We start from the raw sequence: 17,664 nt of genomic DNA, 5'->3' as shown, positions 1-17,664 counted from the left end.
CAAGGGGAGCTTGATCTTGAACACCTTTGTTTAAAGAGATTGCTTGCACGAATAGTACATATTCACTGTAGGAAATTTAAAGACTGGACCAAAAAACTCCCCCCCAAAGCAAAAAAACTCCAAAACAAAATCAACTTTCTATAATACCAGAATAATCTTACATTTGTTGTGTATCATTCATACCTTATACACACGTGAGCTTCACATGTACACATATACATGATACACACTGAATATATATTCATATACATTTATATATTATAAACATACATATACATTATAAATATTCTTTATATGTCTTGTATATGTTATTTTTGCATGATATATATTCTGTATATAAATTCTGTATATAAATTATTCTGTATATAAATATGAATTCTTCATATACATGTACATAGAAATATTTAGAAACCAGCTGGAGTAATATTACCGTCTTACAACCCGAGTGTTTCTTGTGACAATATATGGCGTGCTTTCTGCTAATAAGACTCAGAAGCATTGGTTTTGGACTGCGTGTCCCCTGTCTGGATGGACCAGGTGTATCTAACCTGCCCCCCCAGCCCTGTCCAGTGTCTCACCTGCGTGAACCCCTGGGGATAAACGTCCTGATGCCCCACCTTTGCCCATGTGACCAGGTCTTTCCCTAGGATACACTATTGATGTGGAATTGAGTTTTGACTCACGGAGACTGCACATTTTTTAGGGCTTTTCGTGTATTTGCCCACTTTCCCATCCACAGTGTGGGAGGGGCCCTGCTTCCCTTCACACCCAACCAGGTTCTTTTTAACATAAAACAAGAAGTTTAAGTCCAGTCACTGCATACATCAATACCCTCTTTCTGTTTGTTTGTTTCACTTGTTTTATTAAACCCCCGAGGGATGAGTGGGAAGAACTCATGGTTCCTCGTTTTGTAGTGGAAAACCGAAGCTCAGAAGGAGGCTGGGTCTAGAACCCAACTGCCCTGTCTCTTTATACTTCCAACTAAATACAGTGACCAAAGGTGGGATATGTGCCACATCCAGACCTCTAAGAGGGTCTGTGCATGTTAGTTTTCCTAACTGCTCGAAGTGGAGCGTTTAAGAGCCTCCACGCTCTGAAGTTAAGGAAAGCTGGGGCTCCAAGACAGAGGTAACAGCAAATCATAGCATCAGCGAGGGCTGCCTCTGCAGGAAGCCTCCCCCTCAATTCCTGCCCTGCACACAGCCCCCCTCTGTGGCAGCAGCGATCAAGCTCTGCTCTCCTGGCTCATTTCACTTCCATTCAACAAATTCTGATTGACTTGCTAGCTTTGGCCACCTGGGAGAATCCAGAAGGGCATTCCCCCGACGGAACTTAGTGTTACCATCAGAGCCCTTGGCTTCTGGCCTCCCTCCCGGGTCTGATTTCTCCATGCCCAGTTCCCTTCCGCTGCTCCTCCTCCAGACACCTCCTCCCCCGCCCCCGCCCTGCCCCGTTTTAATGCCTGAAAATCTGGATGGTTCCCAGGATGGATTCTGCACTTGTTTTCAAGTTCACTGTGTCCTGTGAACATTCTTTCTTACCACTTCTCATCTGTCCATCCCCAGAGAGTGAGCAGGGAATTGAGGTTAATTTAGCTTTTTTTTTTTTCTTTTTTTTTTTGCTGATCAAGGAATATGGGTACCAAAAGATTAAGTGATTTATCTGAAGTCCCACAGTGAAGAAAAGGCACAGCTGGTTCCTAGACACAGGCTGCCCTCTGTCTGGGACATGAATTTACAGCAGTGGTGGCTGTATTCTCCTGCTAAAATGTTATTTTTAAAAATCATGATAAAGTGTACATGATATAAAGCTTACCGTTCTAACCATTTTAAAGTGTACAGTTCAGTGGCATAAATTAAGTAGCATAAGCGGCATCACGGTGCTGCGCCAGCAGGCTCATTTGCCCAGCATGCATGCTTGTGCGTACTGTCGCTTCAGTCATGTCTGACTCTGCCACCTGATGGATCGTAGCTCGCCGGGCTCCTCTGTCCATGGGATTCTCCAGGCAAGAATACCGGAGTGGCTTGCCATGCCCTCCTCCAGGGCATCTTCCTGACCCAGGATCGAACCTGTGTCTCTTATGTCTCCTGCATTGGCAGGCGGGTTCTTACCACTAGCACCATCTGGGAAGACCCTTGCCCAGAATGCAGCAAGCCAGAACACTGAGATGCTGAGGTTTACTGCAGAGAAAGGGTGTGTTCACACGGCAGTCAAGTGAGGAGACAGGAGAATAAGTCTCAGATTGGCCTCCCCAAAGGCCAGAGGCTTAGGATATTTGTTAAAGTAAGGTGGTCTTCAGTTCAGTTCAGTTCAGTTGCTCAGTCGTGTCCGACTCTTTGCAACCCCATGAATCACAGCATGCCAGGCCTCCCTGTCCATCACCAACTCCTGGAGTTCACCCAAACTCATGTGCATTGAGTCGGTGATGCCATCCAGCCATTTCATCCTCTGTCGTCCCCTTCTCCTCCTGCCCCCAATCCCTCCTAGCATCAGGGTCTTTTCCAATGAGTCAACTCGTCGCATGAGGTGGCCAAAGGCATGGGAAAAGGTGGCTACAGGTAGGGAAAGGGCGAGGTCATCATTGTTCTGTGCAGGTGTGCCTGGCTGACTTGCTTCTCCATAAGATGCACGTCCAAAAATGGAGACGCCTAGCATGATCTGAGGGTGGGGCTTTAGGCCCTCTGATGTCAGAAAGTCACTTATCAGACACTTGTGTAGACACAGTTTTAGGGTCGGTGGTCCCAATCAGTCTTAGCTGGCTTGTACTCTAACTAAACACAGCTGACTTCCAGTTGTTTTCCTGGAAAACAACTCAGACAAACATCTTATTGTTTAGGCTACACGAAGCTTGGAGGATATGCAATTTGCAATGAAACAATTAAGCGAGCTTGCTCAGCGAAGGCAGGCTCAAGCAGAAGGGTAGGCAGCAAGCTGTAAGATAAGCTCAAGAATTTCTGTTAGTTGCCGGTATTGTTAACCCCATGGGGCTCAGTTTTGGGAAGGGTTTTTAACTCCATGGGACACAGTTTCACAACCATCACCACCGTCCATCTCCAGAACTTTTTCAGCTTCCCAAGTTGAAACTGTACCTGCCAACTCCGCGTTTCCCCTCCCCCAGCCCCTGGCCACCGCCATTCTGCTTCCTGCCTCAATGAGCTTGCTTGTTCACGGTATCTCCCATAAGTATAATCTTAAGTATTTGTCCTTCCATGTCTGGCTTATCTCACTTTGCATAATATTGTCAAGGTTCATCCATGTTGTACTATGTATCAGACAGTTGTTCCTTTTTCAGGGCTGCACAATATTTCATATGTACACATCACATTCTGTTTATCCATCCCCCTCTGATGGCTACTTGGATTGTTTCCACCTTTTGGCTATTGTGAACAATGCTGCTGTGAACTCTGGTTTATGAAATTGGTTTGTTTTTAAAAGTGCCACCTAGAATCCAGCCCACTGCCACCCACCACATCACCAATGAAGGCGTTCCAGCCTCTCTCCCCTGTGTAGCCTCAGGAGTTCCCACCCCCACCATCACCTGGACCAAGGTAGGTGAAGCCTGTTACCATAAAGGTAACCAGAGAGGTAGGCCCAGTGATCATGGGGAGAGGAGCGATGCAAGTTGCCGTGGGAGGTGGGCTTTGCTGATGTCACCTGTGACTCCATTGCAGGAGACCAATGCCCTGGCCTCCGGGGATCCCCACTACAACGTGAGCAAGGACGGCACCCTGGTCATCCCCTGGCCATCTGTCCAGGACGCAGGGGCCTATGTCTGCACAGCCACCAATGCAGTGGGCTTCTCCAGCCAGGAGATGTGGCTTTCTGTCAACAGTGAGTGATGGCCACCCCTGTCCTGGGAGAGGGGCTGGGCAGGTGTGGAGGCAGGGGCATGCTCAGTCTGACCTCCCCTGCATCTTCCTGGCACCCGGTCAGCAGCCCTGCCTCTAAACTTTTCCTGTCTGAAGATCAAAACCATCCTCCCTCTGAGGACTGTCCCCAGCAGTGTCCCCATGCTCCAAGAGTGGTTCCAGCTCAGTAAATGGATGGGGAGGGGGAGAGACCTTCGTATTAACAAGCCTGGGGCAGACGCAAGGCCCTACACTGGACTCCCACCCCTCAGCAGCCCCCTTGCCCACCTTTCTCCACGACTCTTTGACCCTTAGTGCTCAGAACTTCTGGCCACCTTTCAATTTCTTAAATGACCCATCCTACCTCAGGGCCTTTGCACAAACGGTTCCTTCTGTTTGCATGCCCTTCCCTCACTTCTGGTCCACTGACTTCTCCCATCAGTCAGATCTCAGAGCTCTCTGATCCCTCAGGCTGAACTCTCTGGAATGTCCCCTTCTTAGTGCCCATCACAACTGCCATTAAATAATTAAGTGTGTATTGAACTGTTTGGAACCAGGGTTCCCCTTGGGCCCTAAGCATGGAGGGAGATTGGGCATCAGCTGATGGTTAATTCCATTTATTCCTGAGGATAAATGGGATGATTCAGGCCAAGAAGGGAGAGAAAGGAGGGAGGAAAGAACCTGCCAGAGTGCCCCCAGGGAAGCGGAGCAGGATGGAAAGCTAGAGGGACATAGACATTGGGGCAGGAGGGACCATGTTGAGGTCAGCAAAGCAAGATGAGCTTCCAGAAGGAGGGTGGGGTGGATAGGCAGAGGGGTGGCTGGGGGAAACCATCAGATCTGAGTCCAACCAGAAACCTACACTCTCCCATTATAGCAGATCCCACCGTCCTCCGCACGTCCAGGGTGGCAGTACCACCTCAGCTTCCTAGGGAAGCCATGCTGGTCCTCTGCAGGCCGCATCCCATGGCTTCCCGCCCTGCTCACAGTCCCTGCATCCTTTCACCAACAGCCAAGCCCAGGATCCTTGTGAATGGATCACATGAAGCAGACAAGCCTCTGAGGGTCACGGCCAAGGCTGGTGATGAAGTGACCCTTGACTGTGAGGCCCAGGGCTCTCCACCTCCACTGGTCACCTGGACCAAGGACTCCCGCCCCATGCTGCCCATCACCGACAGGTAACCCCAGCTGCGTGGCCTCGGGCCCGGGGATGGACAGAGCTTGATGTTTGGGGAAACTGGCCTCAAGGTGTCCAGTGACCCAGCTGGTGTGTAGAACCCTGTGGACAGCCCCTGGGGGAATACGCAACTGATTCCTCAGGCAGTGCTTTTCACCCATTGGCCTCTAAGGGAGCATGGATGCCCTTCAGAAGGGCGAGGCCTCTGAAGTAACACGCACATGGCCCTCCCCGCACAGCCAAGGGGCGCTGCCTGCAGGATCGCCTCCTATCTGCTCAGCAGCACTTGCTACCGAGTGGAAATGAGGCTCAGCCAGGTGGAGTGAGCTGCTCATGGTCACTCAGCTAGCAAAGTTGGAACGCCACGTTTGGGACCACTTACTGGGCAAGACACGTGCTCTCCATCTTTGCCTACTCCTCTGAACTGGTGTCTGGCAGCCAGGCTTTCAGAGGTCCTGGGAGTTGGGGGGAGAGGAAGGAGGCTGTCCTTCAAAGCCAGGCCAAACCCCCACCCTCAGACAGGGAGGTAGGGCAGGGTGGTTCCCAACAAGAAGGCCTCAGAACTGCTGGAGCCCTTGACTCTTGTGGGGTGGGGGTGGGTGAGGGGGCAGCTCCAGCTGGTGACATCAGTCCTGGCGAGGTCTCTGAGACGTTCCAGATGGAGAAGGTCTCAGAGCAGCCTGTGGTGCAGCCTCCACCCCCCCCCCCACCCCAACACCCACACACGGGGCTCTCCTCTCCGAACATCTGTTTGGTGACCCTCCCGGTCCTGGAAGCCTGCACACCTGAATGCTGCTGGGGTCCGTGATGGGGATGGTTCCGTGCCGCCCCCACCCGCATGCCCTCCGGGGTCTTTGGCGGCTCCGTGTTGTGGGTGGGAGTGGGGGCTAAAGGAACCTGCCTCTCTCCCCAGAAAGCCCGGTCCTGGCTCCTTGGCTGGACAGCTGCCGGCGGGTGCTTGTTTGTTTCTGGCTTGTTACTGAAATGGAGAATCGCAATTCCCATTTGTTCACCCCTCCTTGTTGTGATACGTTAATAGACCAGCCGGGAGCCATAAATCTGTGAAAGCTGCTTTTGCAACCCTAGAGTTTCGTTCTGTTCCTTCTCCCTCGCCCCCTCCACTTCTTGCTGGCTTATGGCTTTCTCATGAGATTTATGAGATTCCGGGAGTTCACCTACATGAAGAGGCAAAATATGCCTGGGGGGGTTGGGGCTGGGGTAAAGGGCCAAGACTCTGGCATTAAATCAGACCTGCGTGCGAATGCTGACTGGTTATGTATTAGTCGTGTGGCCTCAGGTGGCCCCTGGCTCCTCTTGGCCTGTTCTCCATCTGTAAGGTGGACACGGTTTAAATCCTGCTTTCAAGATACAGTGATGAATGTGTGATGTTTGGTGCATTGTGAGCGGTGGAAGATCATCCCCTTTGATATCATTTTCCTGCTGCTGCTGGAAATGAAAGCATTATTTCCAACTTTAAAAATTATCATCATCATAGCTATTATCCCATTTAATTCTCACCCACTTTTTTCAATAGGAAAGCTTTATTGAGATATAATTCACATGCTTTCCAATTATATGTTTTTTAGTAAGTTCTGAGTTGTGTAACCATCATCACAATTAATTTTAGAACATTTCCAGCACCCTCCTCCATGAAAATATCCCCACACTGGTTGGCGGCCACTTCTCATCCGTTCCCCACCCCAGCCCAGCCCTTGGCAACCACTCGTCTGCTTTCTGCCTTTGGATTGATCTGCTCTGGACGGTTCACATAAATGTAATCATGAACAATGTGACTTTTTGCGTCTGGCTGCTTTCACTGAGAACCATGTTTTTGCGGTTTCTGCGTGTTGTAGCAGGTGTCAGGACTTCATTCTTTTTTATGACTGAATAATGTTTTGTTGTGGTGATGGACCACCTTTTGTTGATTTATTCACCAGCTGATGGACACCTGGTCTGTGTACTCTTGCTGGCAATTGTGAATAATAACTTCACTGACATCTGATTGTATCTTAGCTTCAGTCGTGGGTTCTGTGTTCCTGTGCTTCTTTGGGCCTCCCTGTGGCATCTGACAACTTCCCCGAACAGAATAGAGCCCAGTTTTCTTACCAGACACACAGTTCCCTTGGTCCCACGGCCATTCAGCCAGAAAATGCAGATGTGAAAAACCTGTGAGGCAAGGATGGGCTTCCCTGGTAGCTCAGCTGGTAAAGAATCCACCTGCAATGCGGGAGACCTGGGTTTGATCCCTGGGTTGGGCATCCCTGGAGGAGGACATAGCAGCCCACTCCAGTATTCTGGCCTGGAGAATCCCCATGGACAGAAGACTGGTCAGCCATCTGCTTGAAAAGAGTTGGACACGACTGAGTGACTAGGCACACACACAAGGGGAAATGTCTGGAGGAGGGATAGCTAGGGAGTTTGGGAGGGGAGAAGGCAATGGCACCCCCACCCCAGTACTCTTGCCTGGAAAAATCCCATGGATGGAGGAGCCTGGTAGGCTGCAGTCCATGGGGTCGCTAAGAGTTGGACACGACTGGGGGACTTCCCTTTCACTTTTCACTTTCATGCATTGGAGAAGGAAATGGCAACCCACTCCAGTGTTCTTGCCTGGAGAATCTCAGGGACGGGGGAGCCTTGATGGGCTGCCATCTATGAGGTTGCACAGTTGGACATGACTGAAGCGACTTAGCAGCAGCAGTAGCAGCAGCAGCATGGACCCACTGCTACATTTAAAATGGATAACAAGGACCTATTGTATAGCACAGGGAATTCTGCTCAATGTTACCAGACAGCCTGGCCGGGAGGGGAGTTTGGGGGAGAATGGATACATGTGTACCTATGCCTGAGTCCCTTTGCTGTCCACCTGAAACTATCGCAGCATTGTTAATCGGCTATGCCCCAACGTAAAATAAAAAGTGAAAACAACAACAACAACAAACCTGTGGGACGCGCACGAGGCAGTGATGGTGTCGGGGAGTGGGTGGCCTTGCTGGCCGCTGCTCTTCGCCACTTCCTCCTCCATCTTTTCCATCTCCCAGGGACACGCTGCCGCTCCCGTCCCACCAAGGCTCAGCTTCAAAGCTGGCATTCTGGTTGCTTCAGAACGTATTCTGATGAGTCATGACTCTCTGCCTGCAGCACCTGAGAGAACCTGAGATCCTTCCGCATAGTTGAGCCCCGCCCCTCTTCGGCCACACCCCTTCTGCCCGGCTGAGCCACGCCCCTCTTTTGCAGTTGCCTCTGTCCTCTGTCTTCTGTCCTCTGCGGAGAGAGGGCATGGGGAGGCCTGAACTGCTAGGGTTGCCCAGGGCCTCTCTTTCCTGATCCTGTGCCGACCCTGGCCAAGGCGCTGTGGTCTGGGTCGCCAGCAGACCTGCAGCGCTGGTGCTCCATGGAGACGCTGGTGCTCCGTGGAGACTCTGGTGCAATCAGGGTTGAATTCCACAGTGTGGCTGAGCCTGTGAGGCCTCCTCTTCTGGGCGAGAGGTTGCCCTCTTCTGCTGGCCATCCTGGAGGTGGGTGGGGTGGGCAGGGTCATGCGCAGGGCACTGAGGGAGGAAACAGAAGCCGTGGCGGGTGGGGAACTAGAATCCTGACTTTTTCCTCTCCTGGGCAGGGCCCTAACACACACACACACACTCGTGCGTGTGTGGAGACACACATAGACATGCACAGACACCTACAGACATGAAGACACAGGACAGGCACAGAGACACAGACACGTGGCCAGGCACGCTGACATAGACACCGTCAGTGCAGTGCAGCCGCGCAGTCATGTCTGATTCTCTGCGACCCCATGAACCGCAGCACGCCAGGCCTCCCTGTCCATCACCAACTCCCGGAGTTTACTTACACTCATGTTCATCAAGTTGGTGATGCCATCCAACCATCTCATTCTCTGTCGTCCCCTTCTCCTCCCGCCTTCAATTTTGCTCAGCATCAGGGTCTTTTCAAATGAGTCAGTTCTTTGCATCAGGGGGCCGAAGTATTGGAGTTTCAACTTCAACATCAGCCCTTCCAATGAATACTCAGGGCTGATTTCCTTTAGGATGGACTGGTTGGCTCTTGCTGTCCAAGGGACTTTCAAGAGTCTTCTCCAACACCACAGTTCAAAAGCAACAATTCTTCGGCTCCCAGCTGTCTTTATGGTCCAACTCTCACATCCATATGTGACTGCTGGAAAAACCATAGCTTTGACAAGACAGACGTTTGTCGGCAAAGTTATGTCTCTGCTTTTCAATATGCTGTCTAGGTTTGTCATAGCTTTTCTTCCAAGGAGCAAGCATCTTTTAATTTCATGGCTGCAATCACCATCTGAATTGATTTTGGAGCCCCCATAAATAAAGTCAGCCACTGTTTCCACTGTTTCCCCATCTATCTGCCATGAAGTGATGGGACCAGATGCCATGATCTTCGTTTTCTGAATGCTGAGTTTTAAACCAGCTTTTTCACTCTCCTCTTTCACTTTCCTCAAGAGGCTCTCCTTGATGAAAAAAGGTTCTTCAAAAAGGTTCCTCTTCGCTTTCTGCTGTAGGGGTGGTGTCATCTGCATATCTGAGGTTATTGATATTTCTCCCGGCAATCTTGATTCCAGCTGTGACATAGACACAGACACTTATGGACAGGCACACAGACACACCAGAGAGGCAGGCGTGAGAACACGTGGGCACACACACATCGGGCTTCTGGGCCAAGGTCAGGCAGGCTACTGCTTTCTCTGGAGATTCTAGAGAATATTCTGAACTCAAGGAGACTTGACCTCCTGAGTCAGAAAGTCCTAATGGAAAGAAAACATAGTAGGAATCTGAATACCCCTGAAACTCTAAACCACCCACCTGTGTCCATGACCCCTTCTAACATATTCTTACAGATGCTTTTAGAGAATTAAACTGAGTGCATCTTCTATCCTGCCCTCATTGATTTTTCCACACTTTCCCACATTTACCCATTTCCTAGATTCATCCTGACCCATGTCATTGCTTTTCATTTAAAGGGCAAAATAACATTCCGGGCATTCAGCTCCCACGGTTGCTAAGCTCTTCCTCTGTTTGAGGCAGATGCGCTGTTGCCAGTTTTTGGTGATAATAAATGGGGCTGTTGGAACATCTTTGCACAAATGCTTCTCTTTATCTCCTGGATCATTTCCTTGGGGTAGAGCCCCAAAAACCAAGGGTTGAGTCCAAGGCTGGGAATGGTTACCGGGTGCCTCTTACCCTGTGGGACTGCTGTTTGGGAAAAAAAAACACTGGAGTTGTGAAGTCAAAATTGAAGTCTACAAGATTTATTGAGCATCTTTGTGCCCAGGACTGTCTAGGACAGAGAAGACGGGTCCAGGCTGTGTGTGACATCAGGTGGCAGAAGACTTTGAGTACCCTCCCAGCCGTACCCCCAGCTCCCTGAGTGAACGTGAACAAGACCCTTCCCTCTCTCTGGGCCTCAGTGTTCCCATCTGAGAAATGAAAGAGTTGAACAGGCAATAGTGGCCGCAGAGTGCCTAGTGGCTCTGGTCCCTTGACTCAGCCCAGGGATGCTGGGGTGAAGCAGTGTTGCTAGGCAACAATGTTTGTTTGTGGTTCTGATGTGTAGCTGGGACAGCTGCAAGTGCTCCTGGCTCCAGCTCTGGCTCCCGGGGGCAGCCGGCCAGGATCCACACAGGGCCAAGCCAGCCGTGTGGGGGAGGGGGGGCGGGGAGGGAACAGTGAAAGAATGGAGCGTCCAGGGATGCTGCAGGGCGGTGGGACACTCACTCCCCCTCCTGGCTCAGAGGAGGGGAGGGGGCTCAGAGAAAAGCTGCTCCCTCTTGCAAGCCAATGGCATGGCAGGGACTGCCCAGGGGCTCCCCATGGGGGTCTTTACCTTGCTGGATCTTCATAACTTATGCTGATTCCTAGCCTGGTGTCTGGGTGGCCGTGCACAGCACGACTTCATCCATCTGAGTCTCAGTTTTCTCCTCTGTGAAAGGGGTGATGACAGGATCAACCCTGCCTTGGGGTGATCTGCCTGCCTTGCAGGTTTGGATTTGGGGCGTTTCAAGTGTGCATGGAAGTGCTTAGCTCCGCAGTGGAGCATAGGAAGCGTCTGAGTATTGACAGCCGTCGCCTCTTAGCCATCTCCAGGTTTATGTTTCACGGGCTTGGGGGATGTGCATTTAACCCTGTGCTCGCATATTTTCCTTGGCCATTCAGTTGGTGTCAGGCCCCTCTTCCTGAATTGCTCCAGCTTGGGGTTTCCGTTTGAAACTTCCTTACAAGGGTCTATGATATGCCTGAAGGTCAGAGTGGTCGCTGTGGATGGGTGAAGGTGCTCTTCAGGCTGAGTGGTGCTGGCGGGGAGGGGGGCAATCCTTGCCCCCAGCCTCAGACCCTGCCCTGGCCCAGCAGATGCGTGGCCAGCATGTAGTGACATGCGGTGGGGATCTGTCGAGCACTGCCCAGCTCTGCTGTGCGCTACGGGTGAGGATCAGCCTCTGGCCAGCTCGGTTCTGCGGCGGGTGCCGTTCATTCACTTCACAACTTCCTCCTGGAAGGCTCTGATCACAGAGGAGGTTGGATGGACCGCTTAGAAACGAGGGCAGCAGGACAAGCATGGGACCCAGCAAGAGGGACTGGGCCAACCACCCAGACTCCCAGCAACCTGAGGACAGGGGGCATTCACTCTGCCCCAGCGGCAGCTGGCCCGCCTTGAACCCAGTGGCTCTTTGTCAGATGAGTGGATCAGTGAATGAACAAGCAATTGGCAGAACCTGGTTCCACAGAATTCAGAGCAGGGAAAGTGTAAGTAACCTGCCTGGTTTCATCAGGGAAGGCTTCCTGGAGGAGCTGGAGGCTGCGCTGCCTTGAAGGGGACCTGGGGGGCAGGAGAGCAGTGCTGAGACAGGATGGGGTGTGGGAAACACTGTGAGCAAAGGTGGGAAGGTGTGTGTGTGTGGACAGGGACAGTTGGGATTTGCCATCAAATATTTATTGAGCACCTGTTATGGGCCAGCGCCCATGCTAAGGGCCGAGGACATGGCAGGAACCTGGGCATGCCTGGCCCCTCCCCCCACAGAGCCATCAGAGAGTGACAGGTGGCTGCAGGTGTGATAAGTGCCGTCGTGGTCCCAGGAGCCTCTGTGTGAGAGCAAGGGTCCACCTCAGGCAGCAGAGGCAGTTGCATGGAGAGGAGACCCCTAGCTGAGTTGCAGCAAAGGTGTAGCCTGGGATTGTTGGCACTATCTACCCAATGCCCTCTGGTCTCTCCGGGCAGGTATGTTCCCCTTGGAGCTCTCAGGGCCGGAGCGGACCCAGCAGGGTAGGTGGATCTCCCCACCACAGTCCCCCACCATCTGCGTGGCTGTGTGAACCTCACAGCCAGCAGCGAAGGCTCGCGCCCAGTGCATGTCATAAACAGGAAATTCCCCTCGAACCTCTCTGTGTTTTCATCTGGGCGCCACTTGGAGCCATCTGGCTGCTCTCACTGCATGGGAGTCTGCTGCTAATTACACCACATGCACCCGGCACACGGCAGCCCTCTCCCCGCTTCCTCTCACCTCGCCCCTGCCCATGCCCATCCCTGTGCCCAGAGCTTGTAGCCCCCAAACCTCAGGGAGGCTTGGGAACATGGAGAGAGCATGCAAGGGGCATGGGGTTCGGGTGGTTCAGAAGGGCTGCCCTGGAACCCCCAGACCTCCAGGTCCTCACTGATCCATCCCAGGCCTCACATCATTGTCCTAAGTCTGGTCTGAGTGGGGTCTGCTCTGTGCCAGGTCTGGGCTAGGTTCTGGGGATACAAAGGCAAATAAGGTGGACGGAAATACGTTCTCTCAAGGGCCCACGGGTGATAGATGGTCACAGGCCAGTACGGTGAAAGCTGCGATGGAGGGGTCTCTGGAGGTCTCAGCTTGACCATCTATAAGATGGAGTTTCCCTTCTCTCCGTCCCCTCCTCTGTGATATAGCGAGCAGCCTTCCCTTTCTAGGAAATGACCTGGGGCTCATCATGAGAAAGACAAGAGGCCTCTTTTATTGTTGAGAATTGTTTCCACTTTTGGAAGTTTCTTTCATTATTGTTTTTTTTTTTTTTTCCCCCAGAAGCTCCCACTTCCTATCCTTTTAAGGGCTTGAGGAGGGAAGGAGCAAGAGGTCCTTTAGTCTCTAAAGTTCTAAGAAGGACTAGAAGGCAACCTCTGAGATAAAAGGAGTCCAGAGCTGCCTTTTCAAATATGAAGAAGTTGGGGTCAGAGATGTTGTTTGCCCTGTCTGAGGTTGCACACTCTAGAGCAGAATGGGACCTTGGACCCAGAACTCTGGTGCTCAGCCTAGACATCTTTCCACTGACCCAGGGGGTCCCCCGCTTGGCTAGTCGAGGTTCGCAGCAAAGTCCCCAAGGGAGCCATGTCACCGCCCCAAGTGTGATTAAGTGTGTATGTTTCAGCCTCACGCTGATTTGGCTCGTGTTGTTGGATGTTGACATTATTTAACCTAAAAAAATAAAACACGACCGCGGTGGATGAGAAGAGCCAAGCCAGGGCAGTGGAGCCGCACAGGGGAGAGGTTTACTTGTCACGGGGACAAACAGACATCTGTGTGGTGTTTTTGCTCCTTTTTCTTCCACTTTGGAAGACTAAGGGACCTACTGATTGGGGGCTGGGAGCGAGCACATGGACACTGGGGGTGAGTTTTTTACTAGCAGCGGGGTTGTGTATGGAGCACTTACTACGTCCCAGGGACCACGGACTTTGTGTGTGTCATGTCACTTCATACACGCCGTATCCTGTGATCCCAGGTGAGGACACAGACTCGGGGAGAGGGATTCCTCAGCTCAAAGGTCGTGGGTGGGGGCAATAGCACTTGCTGTCAAAGCCCGGCTCCCGCCTGCTCCTCCGGGTCACTTTTGGGGGGCAGGGGCACTTCCCTGTGTCCTGGGGCATTGCTCCCAAGGGGTGGACCCCAGAGGGTCTTGGTACAACCCTGATTCCAGCCTCCACCCCCCAAATCTGGCTGGGGCCTGGGAGTGTGTATGTTTCACATGTGGCGGGAAAATTCTGATAAGAAGCCCTGCGCTGCAGCAGGGAGTGACGGCCTCTGTGAGAGCTGATGGTGTGTGAGCCTAGGTATGGCCCAGGAGGCCAGCTCCTGTGCGTGGGGGACACACAGCAGTGTGCAGAGGGCTCTGGCGGCGAAAGAAAGAGCAAAGGAAGGAGAGCAGGGTTGGAAGAAAGAAAAAAAAATCTAGATATTTAAACGTACACCAAAGGGAGAACTAATTAATCAAGTGTGGTAAAGTCGCACAAAGGACTACTATGCAGCGGTGAAAAGTGAACGAATTGGACCCACGTACACATACGCTTTGCCATGCGTATGAGTTTTAAACAATGCAAAATTATGTTGCATATTGTAACATAATTACTGTCGTCACCATGGTAACCTTCGCTGAGCATGTCCCTCTTCTTGGGTCTGGAAGATCCCCTGGAGAAGGGAATGACTACCCACTCCAGTGTTCTTGCTGGGAAATCCCAAGCCCTGGCAGGCTGCAGTCCATGGGGTTGCAAAGAGTGGGACAGGACTAGGTGACTAAGCACGCATTCACACTGTTCCAGGCGCCGTGCTGTGAATTAGGTCTTTCATCCTCTGGACAACCCCGTGAGGAAGAAGCACTGCTTTTGTCTTATTTCCCCCTGCCCTGCAAAGGAGACAGCAAAGCACAGAAAGGTTGAGTGACTTAACAAACATCACACAGCGGGCACGTGGCAGAACAGGGTCGGAGCCTCTGGCCCCAGCCCGGTGCCTGGGCTCTAGAGACCTCCAGCTCGTGTATCACTCACAGCTGTCCTCAGAGAACTTGCCCCAAGTGCCTGCTGGACGCTCAAGGAAAACTAGAGGAGGGGGTTACTAGGCAGGGGGATTACAACCCCACTTTACAGATGGGGAGACGCAGGACCCGCAGGGCAAAGCTAGTGGCCCGAGATTGCACAGAGAGTGAGTTGCCAGCAATATCGACCTGGTGGATAAGTGTATGCCCAGTACTTCGCTTGCAGCTGCTTAGTAAATGGGGGACTACTGTCATCCCTGTTTTGCATAGGAGGAATCTGAGATTTATCTGAGAGGGGAGTGGGCACCGGGGTTGGAGCCCAGCTGGACCCTGATGAGCACAGGCGGGGGAGCCACTGGCCCTTGGGGGTCTCCCACCCCTACGCTGGCTGCTAGCGCTCAGGGCTGGCTGGGGCCAGGGGCCGCAGCTGCCCTCCCAGCTCTGTGGGGGCAGGGGCTACACAGAGCCAGCACATATGGGCCAGTGATATCATGTCTGCGGGGGTCCCCTGGGGTCCAGTCCAGCTGCAGGAGCCTGGCTGAGGGTCCCAGATCTCTGTGGGATGGGGGCCGGGTGACTTCAGCAGGTGGGCTGGAGTGGGGAGGGCAGTGATGCGGGAGCCTCACAGCTTCCTCCCGAGAGCCCAGCGCCAGATAGCTGGACACCAAAAAGCACAGGCTTCGGAGTCTGGGTGAAGCTGACCCGTAGATGCAGAGGGCCTCTGGCCTGCAGCTTCTCCCTGGAAGCCGGGGGTCCTCCAAGTGAGGCCTCCTCCCCGCCTCTCAGGGCAGGGTTGAGGGATAGGTGTGTGCATTAGAAGAGGGGCAGTGACTGGCGACCACGTGGAATCTGTTCACCAGCCCCAGTCACAGCATTCCTTAATGTACCCATTTTATAGATGAGGAAACAGAGGCTCCAAGAGGACTTGCTTTACCCAGCTCAAAATTGGAGTTCAAAGTCAAACCCAGCCAGCGGACTCCTAGCCTAACGCTCTTTGTCTCTTATACCCGTTGGAGTGGACCTGGCCTTGGCCTGGTGATTTGGGGAACTGGAAGCAGGGCAAGGGAGTGGTGAAGGGTGGGTGGTGGATACTGCCTTAGTCCTGGCTGGCTTCCTGGAGGAGGCAACTGGTTGGGTCATGAGACCTTTCCAGCAGATGTGGGGTTGGCTGGGGTCTCACCAGTGTCCCTCATTTCCTCAGGCATCACCTCCTCCTGCCGGGCTCCCTGCGTCTGGCTCAGGCCCAGGTCAGTGACAGCGGCCTCTACGAATGCACAGCCAGTAACCCTGCCGGGTCCGCTACTCAGTACTACATCCTCAGGGTGCAAGGTAGGGCCCTGGCTGGCAGCCTCCGTCTCACCACGTGTCCCCCTGCCCCCATCTCTCCCGGGCCTTTTGGTGTCTCTCCCCATCCCCCCACCAGGCTCCGTCACCTTTTCATGGCCCTCCAGTGTGTGCCCCATCTACCTAATTTCCTGTCTTTTCAAGTCTTGTCTCTCCTTCTCCCCACCCCTATTCCTCCCCTCTCCTGTACCCCTTGGTTGAGCTCAGACAAGGCTGTTCAGAGCTCCCTCCTGAGAACCAAGGGTGGGACCCCAAGGCGGCAGGGACTTAGGGGCTGGGAGGGCGACCCACAGAGGGGATTCTGGGTCCCAGCCCAGGTGGGGGCCCAGGAGTGGCTGTTCACCTGGGGGGTCCAGGTCCCATTCACAGGAGCCACCCAATGGAGTCACTCCACCAAAGAGGTGGGGAGCCTGTCCCCTCCAAGAGCCCCAGTGAGCCATCTGAGACCCGGGTCCACCAACCACAGCCCTCAGCCGCTCCTCGCCTACACGCCGTTCTCGTTTGGCCCACAAGTGAAGAATGATGTCTGCGTTTTCTAATGATTGGGGGAGAAAAAGCAAATAATGTGACATATGAAAATTATATGAAACTCAGTTCTTCAGTGTCCGTTAATACAAGCTTCATTGGAATGCCTCCACACACGTTCGGTTACGTAGTGTCTGTGGCTTTCTTCACGCCGAAATGGCAAAGTTAGTAGCTGAGACAGAGACCATCTGGCCTGCAGAGCCTAAGATATTTACTCTCTGGCCCTTTCCAGAAAGAGCCAAACCCTGCTCTAGGCTTAAGTCCCCATTTTACAGGTGGACAGACTGAGGTTCAGAGAGGGAGGGGCTCAAAGCTTTGCTGTGTGTTTACATGAGCATATGAGAGAGGAGGTGGTTCGGATGTTAAAGAACCCGCCTGCAGTGCGGGAGACCTGGGTTCAGTCCCTGGTTTGGGAAGATCCTCTGGAGGATGGCGTGGCAACCCACAACAGTATTCTTGCCTGGAGAATCCCAGGGACAGAGGAGCCTGGAGGGCTACAGTCCATGGGGTCGCACAGAGTCAGACACGACTGAGCGACTAAGCATAGCACAGCCCCGGAGAGAGACAGGGAAGCAAGGGCAGGAGGATGAACGGAGCCGGGTTTGAATGCTGACTCTGCCACCGACTGGCTCTGTGACCTTAGGCCAGCTGCTTGGCCTCTCTGAGCCTTGGATTCCTGTCTGTAAGAAAGTGAAGTCGCTCAGTCATGTCCGACTCTTTGCGACCCCATGGACTGTAGCCCACCAGGCTCCTCTGTCCATGGGATTTTCCAGGCAAGAATATTGGAGTGGGGTGCCATTTCCTTCTCCAGGGCATCTTGGCAACCCAGGGATTGAACCTGGGTCTCCTGCATTGTAGGCAGACGCTTTACGGTCTGAGCCATCGGGGAAGTCCATTCCTGTCTATAAAGTAGAGGCAATAACACCTATCCCACAGTAAGGGTACTGATGACTTCAGGTGCTCAGCACAGTGGAAACTGTTA

The 17,664-nt window shown here is 52.9% G+C and overlaps 1 protein-coding gene and 1 long non-coding RNA gene across 8 annotated transcripts in view; one reads left to right on the top strand and one right to left on the bottom strand.

Annotated features, from left to right (window-relative positions):
* The window catches only part of HMCN2 (hemicentin 2), a 172,512-nt gene that overhangs the window by 63,949 nt on the left and 90,899 nt on the right, over nt 1–17,664 (top strand). For all 7 annotated transcript variants that reach the window (XM_027966283.2, XM_042245526.1, XM_042245524.1 and 4 more), the window contains exons 20-23: nt 3,436–3,548; nt 3,672–3,831; nt 4,861–5,026; nt 16,015–16,142. In XM_027966283.2, the coding sequence (XP_027822084.2) occupies nt 3,436–3,548; nt 3,672–3,831; nt 4,861–5,026; nt 16,015–16,142 (567 nt within the window). The remainder of the gene's footprint in view (nt 1–3,435; nt 3,549–3,671; nt 3,832–4,860; nt 5,027–16,014; nt 16,143–17,664) is intronic.
* LOC121818987 (uncharacterized) lies at nt 126–8,178 on the bottom strand. Its single transcript, XR_006059065.2, has 2 exons — nt 7,965–8,178; nt 126–7,242 (listed from the first exon to the last, which is right to left on the bottom strand). It is a non-coding gene; the product is annotated as an uncharacterized LOC121818987 (long non-coding RNA).

This window comes from Ovis aries, chromosome 3 (assembly GCF_016772045.2).
Source record: "Ovis aries strain OAR_USU_Benz2616 breed Rambouillet chromosome 3, ARS-UI_Ramb_v3.0, whole genome shotgun sequence".
NCBI classification, from domain to species: Eukaryota; Metazoa; Chordata; class Mammalia; order Artiodactyla; family Bovidae; genus Ovis; species Ovis aries.
This window is presented reverse-complemented; position numbering and strand designations above follow the sequence as displayed.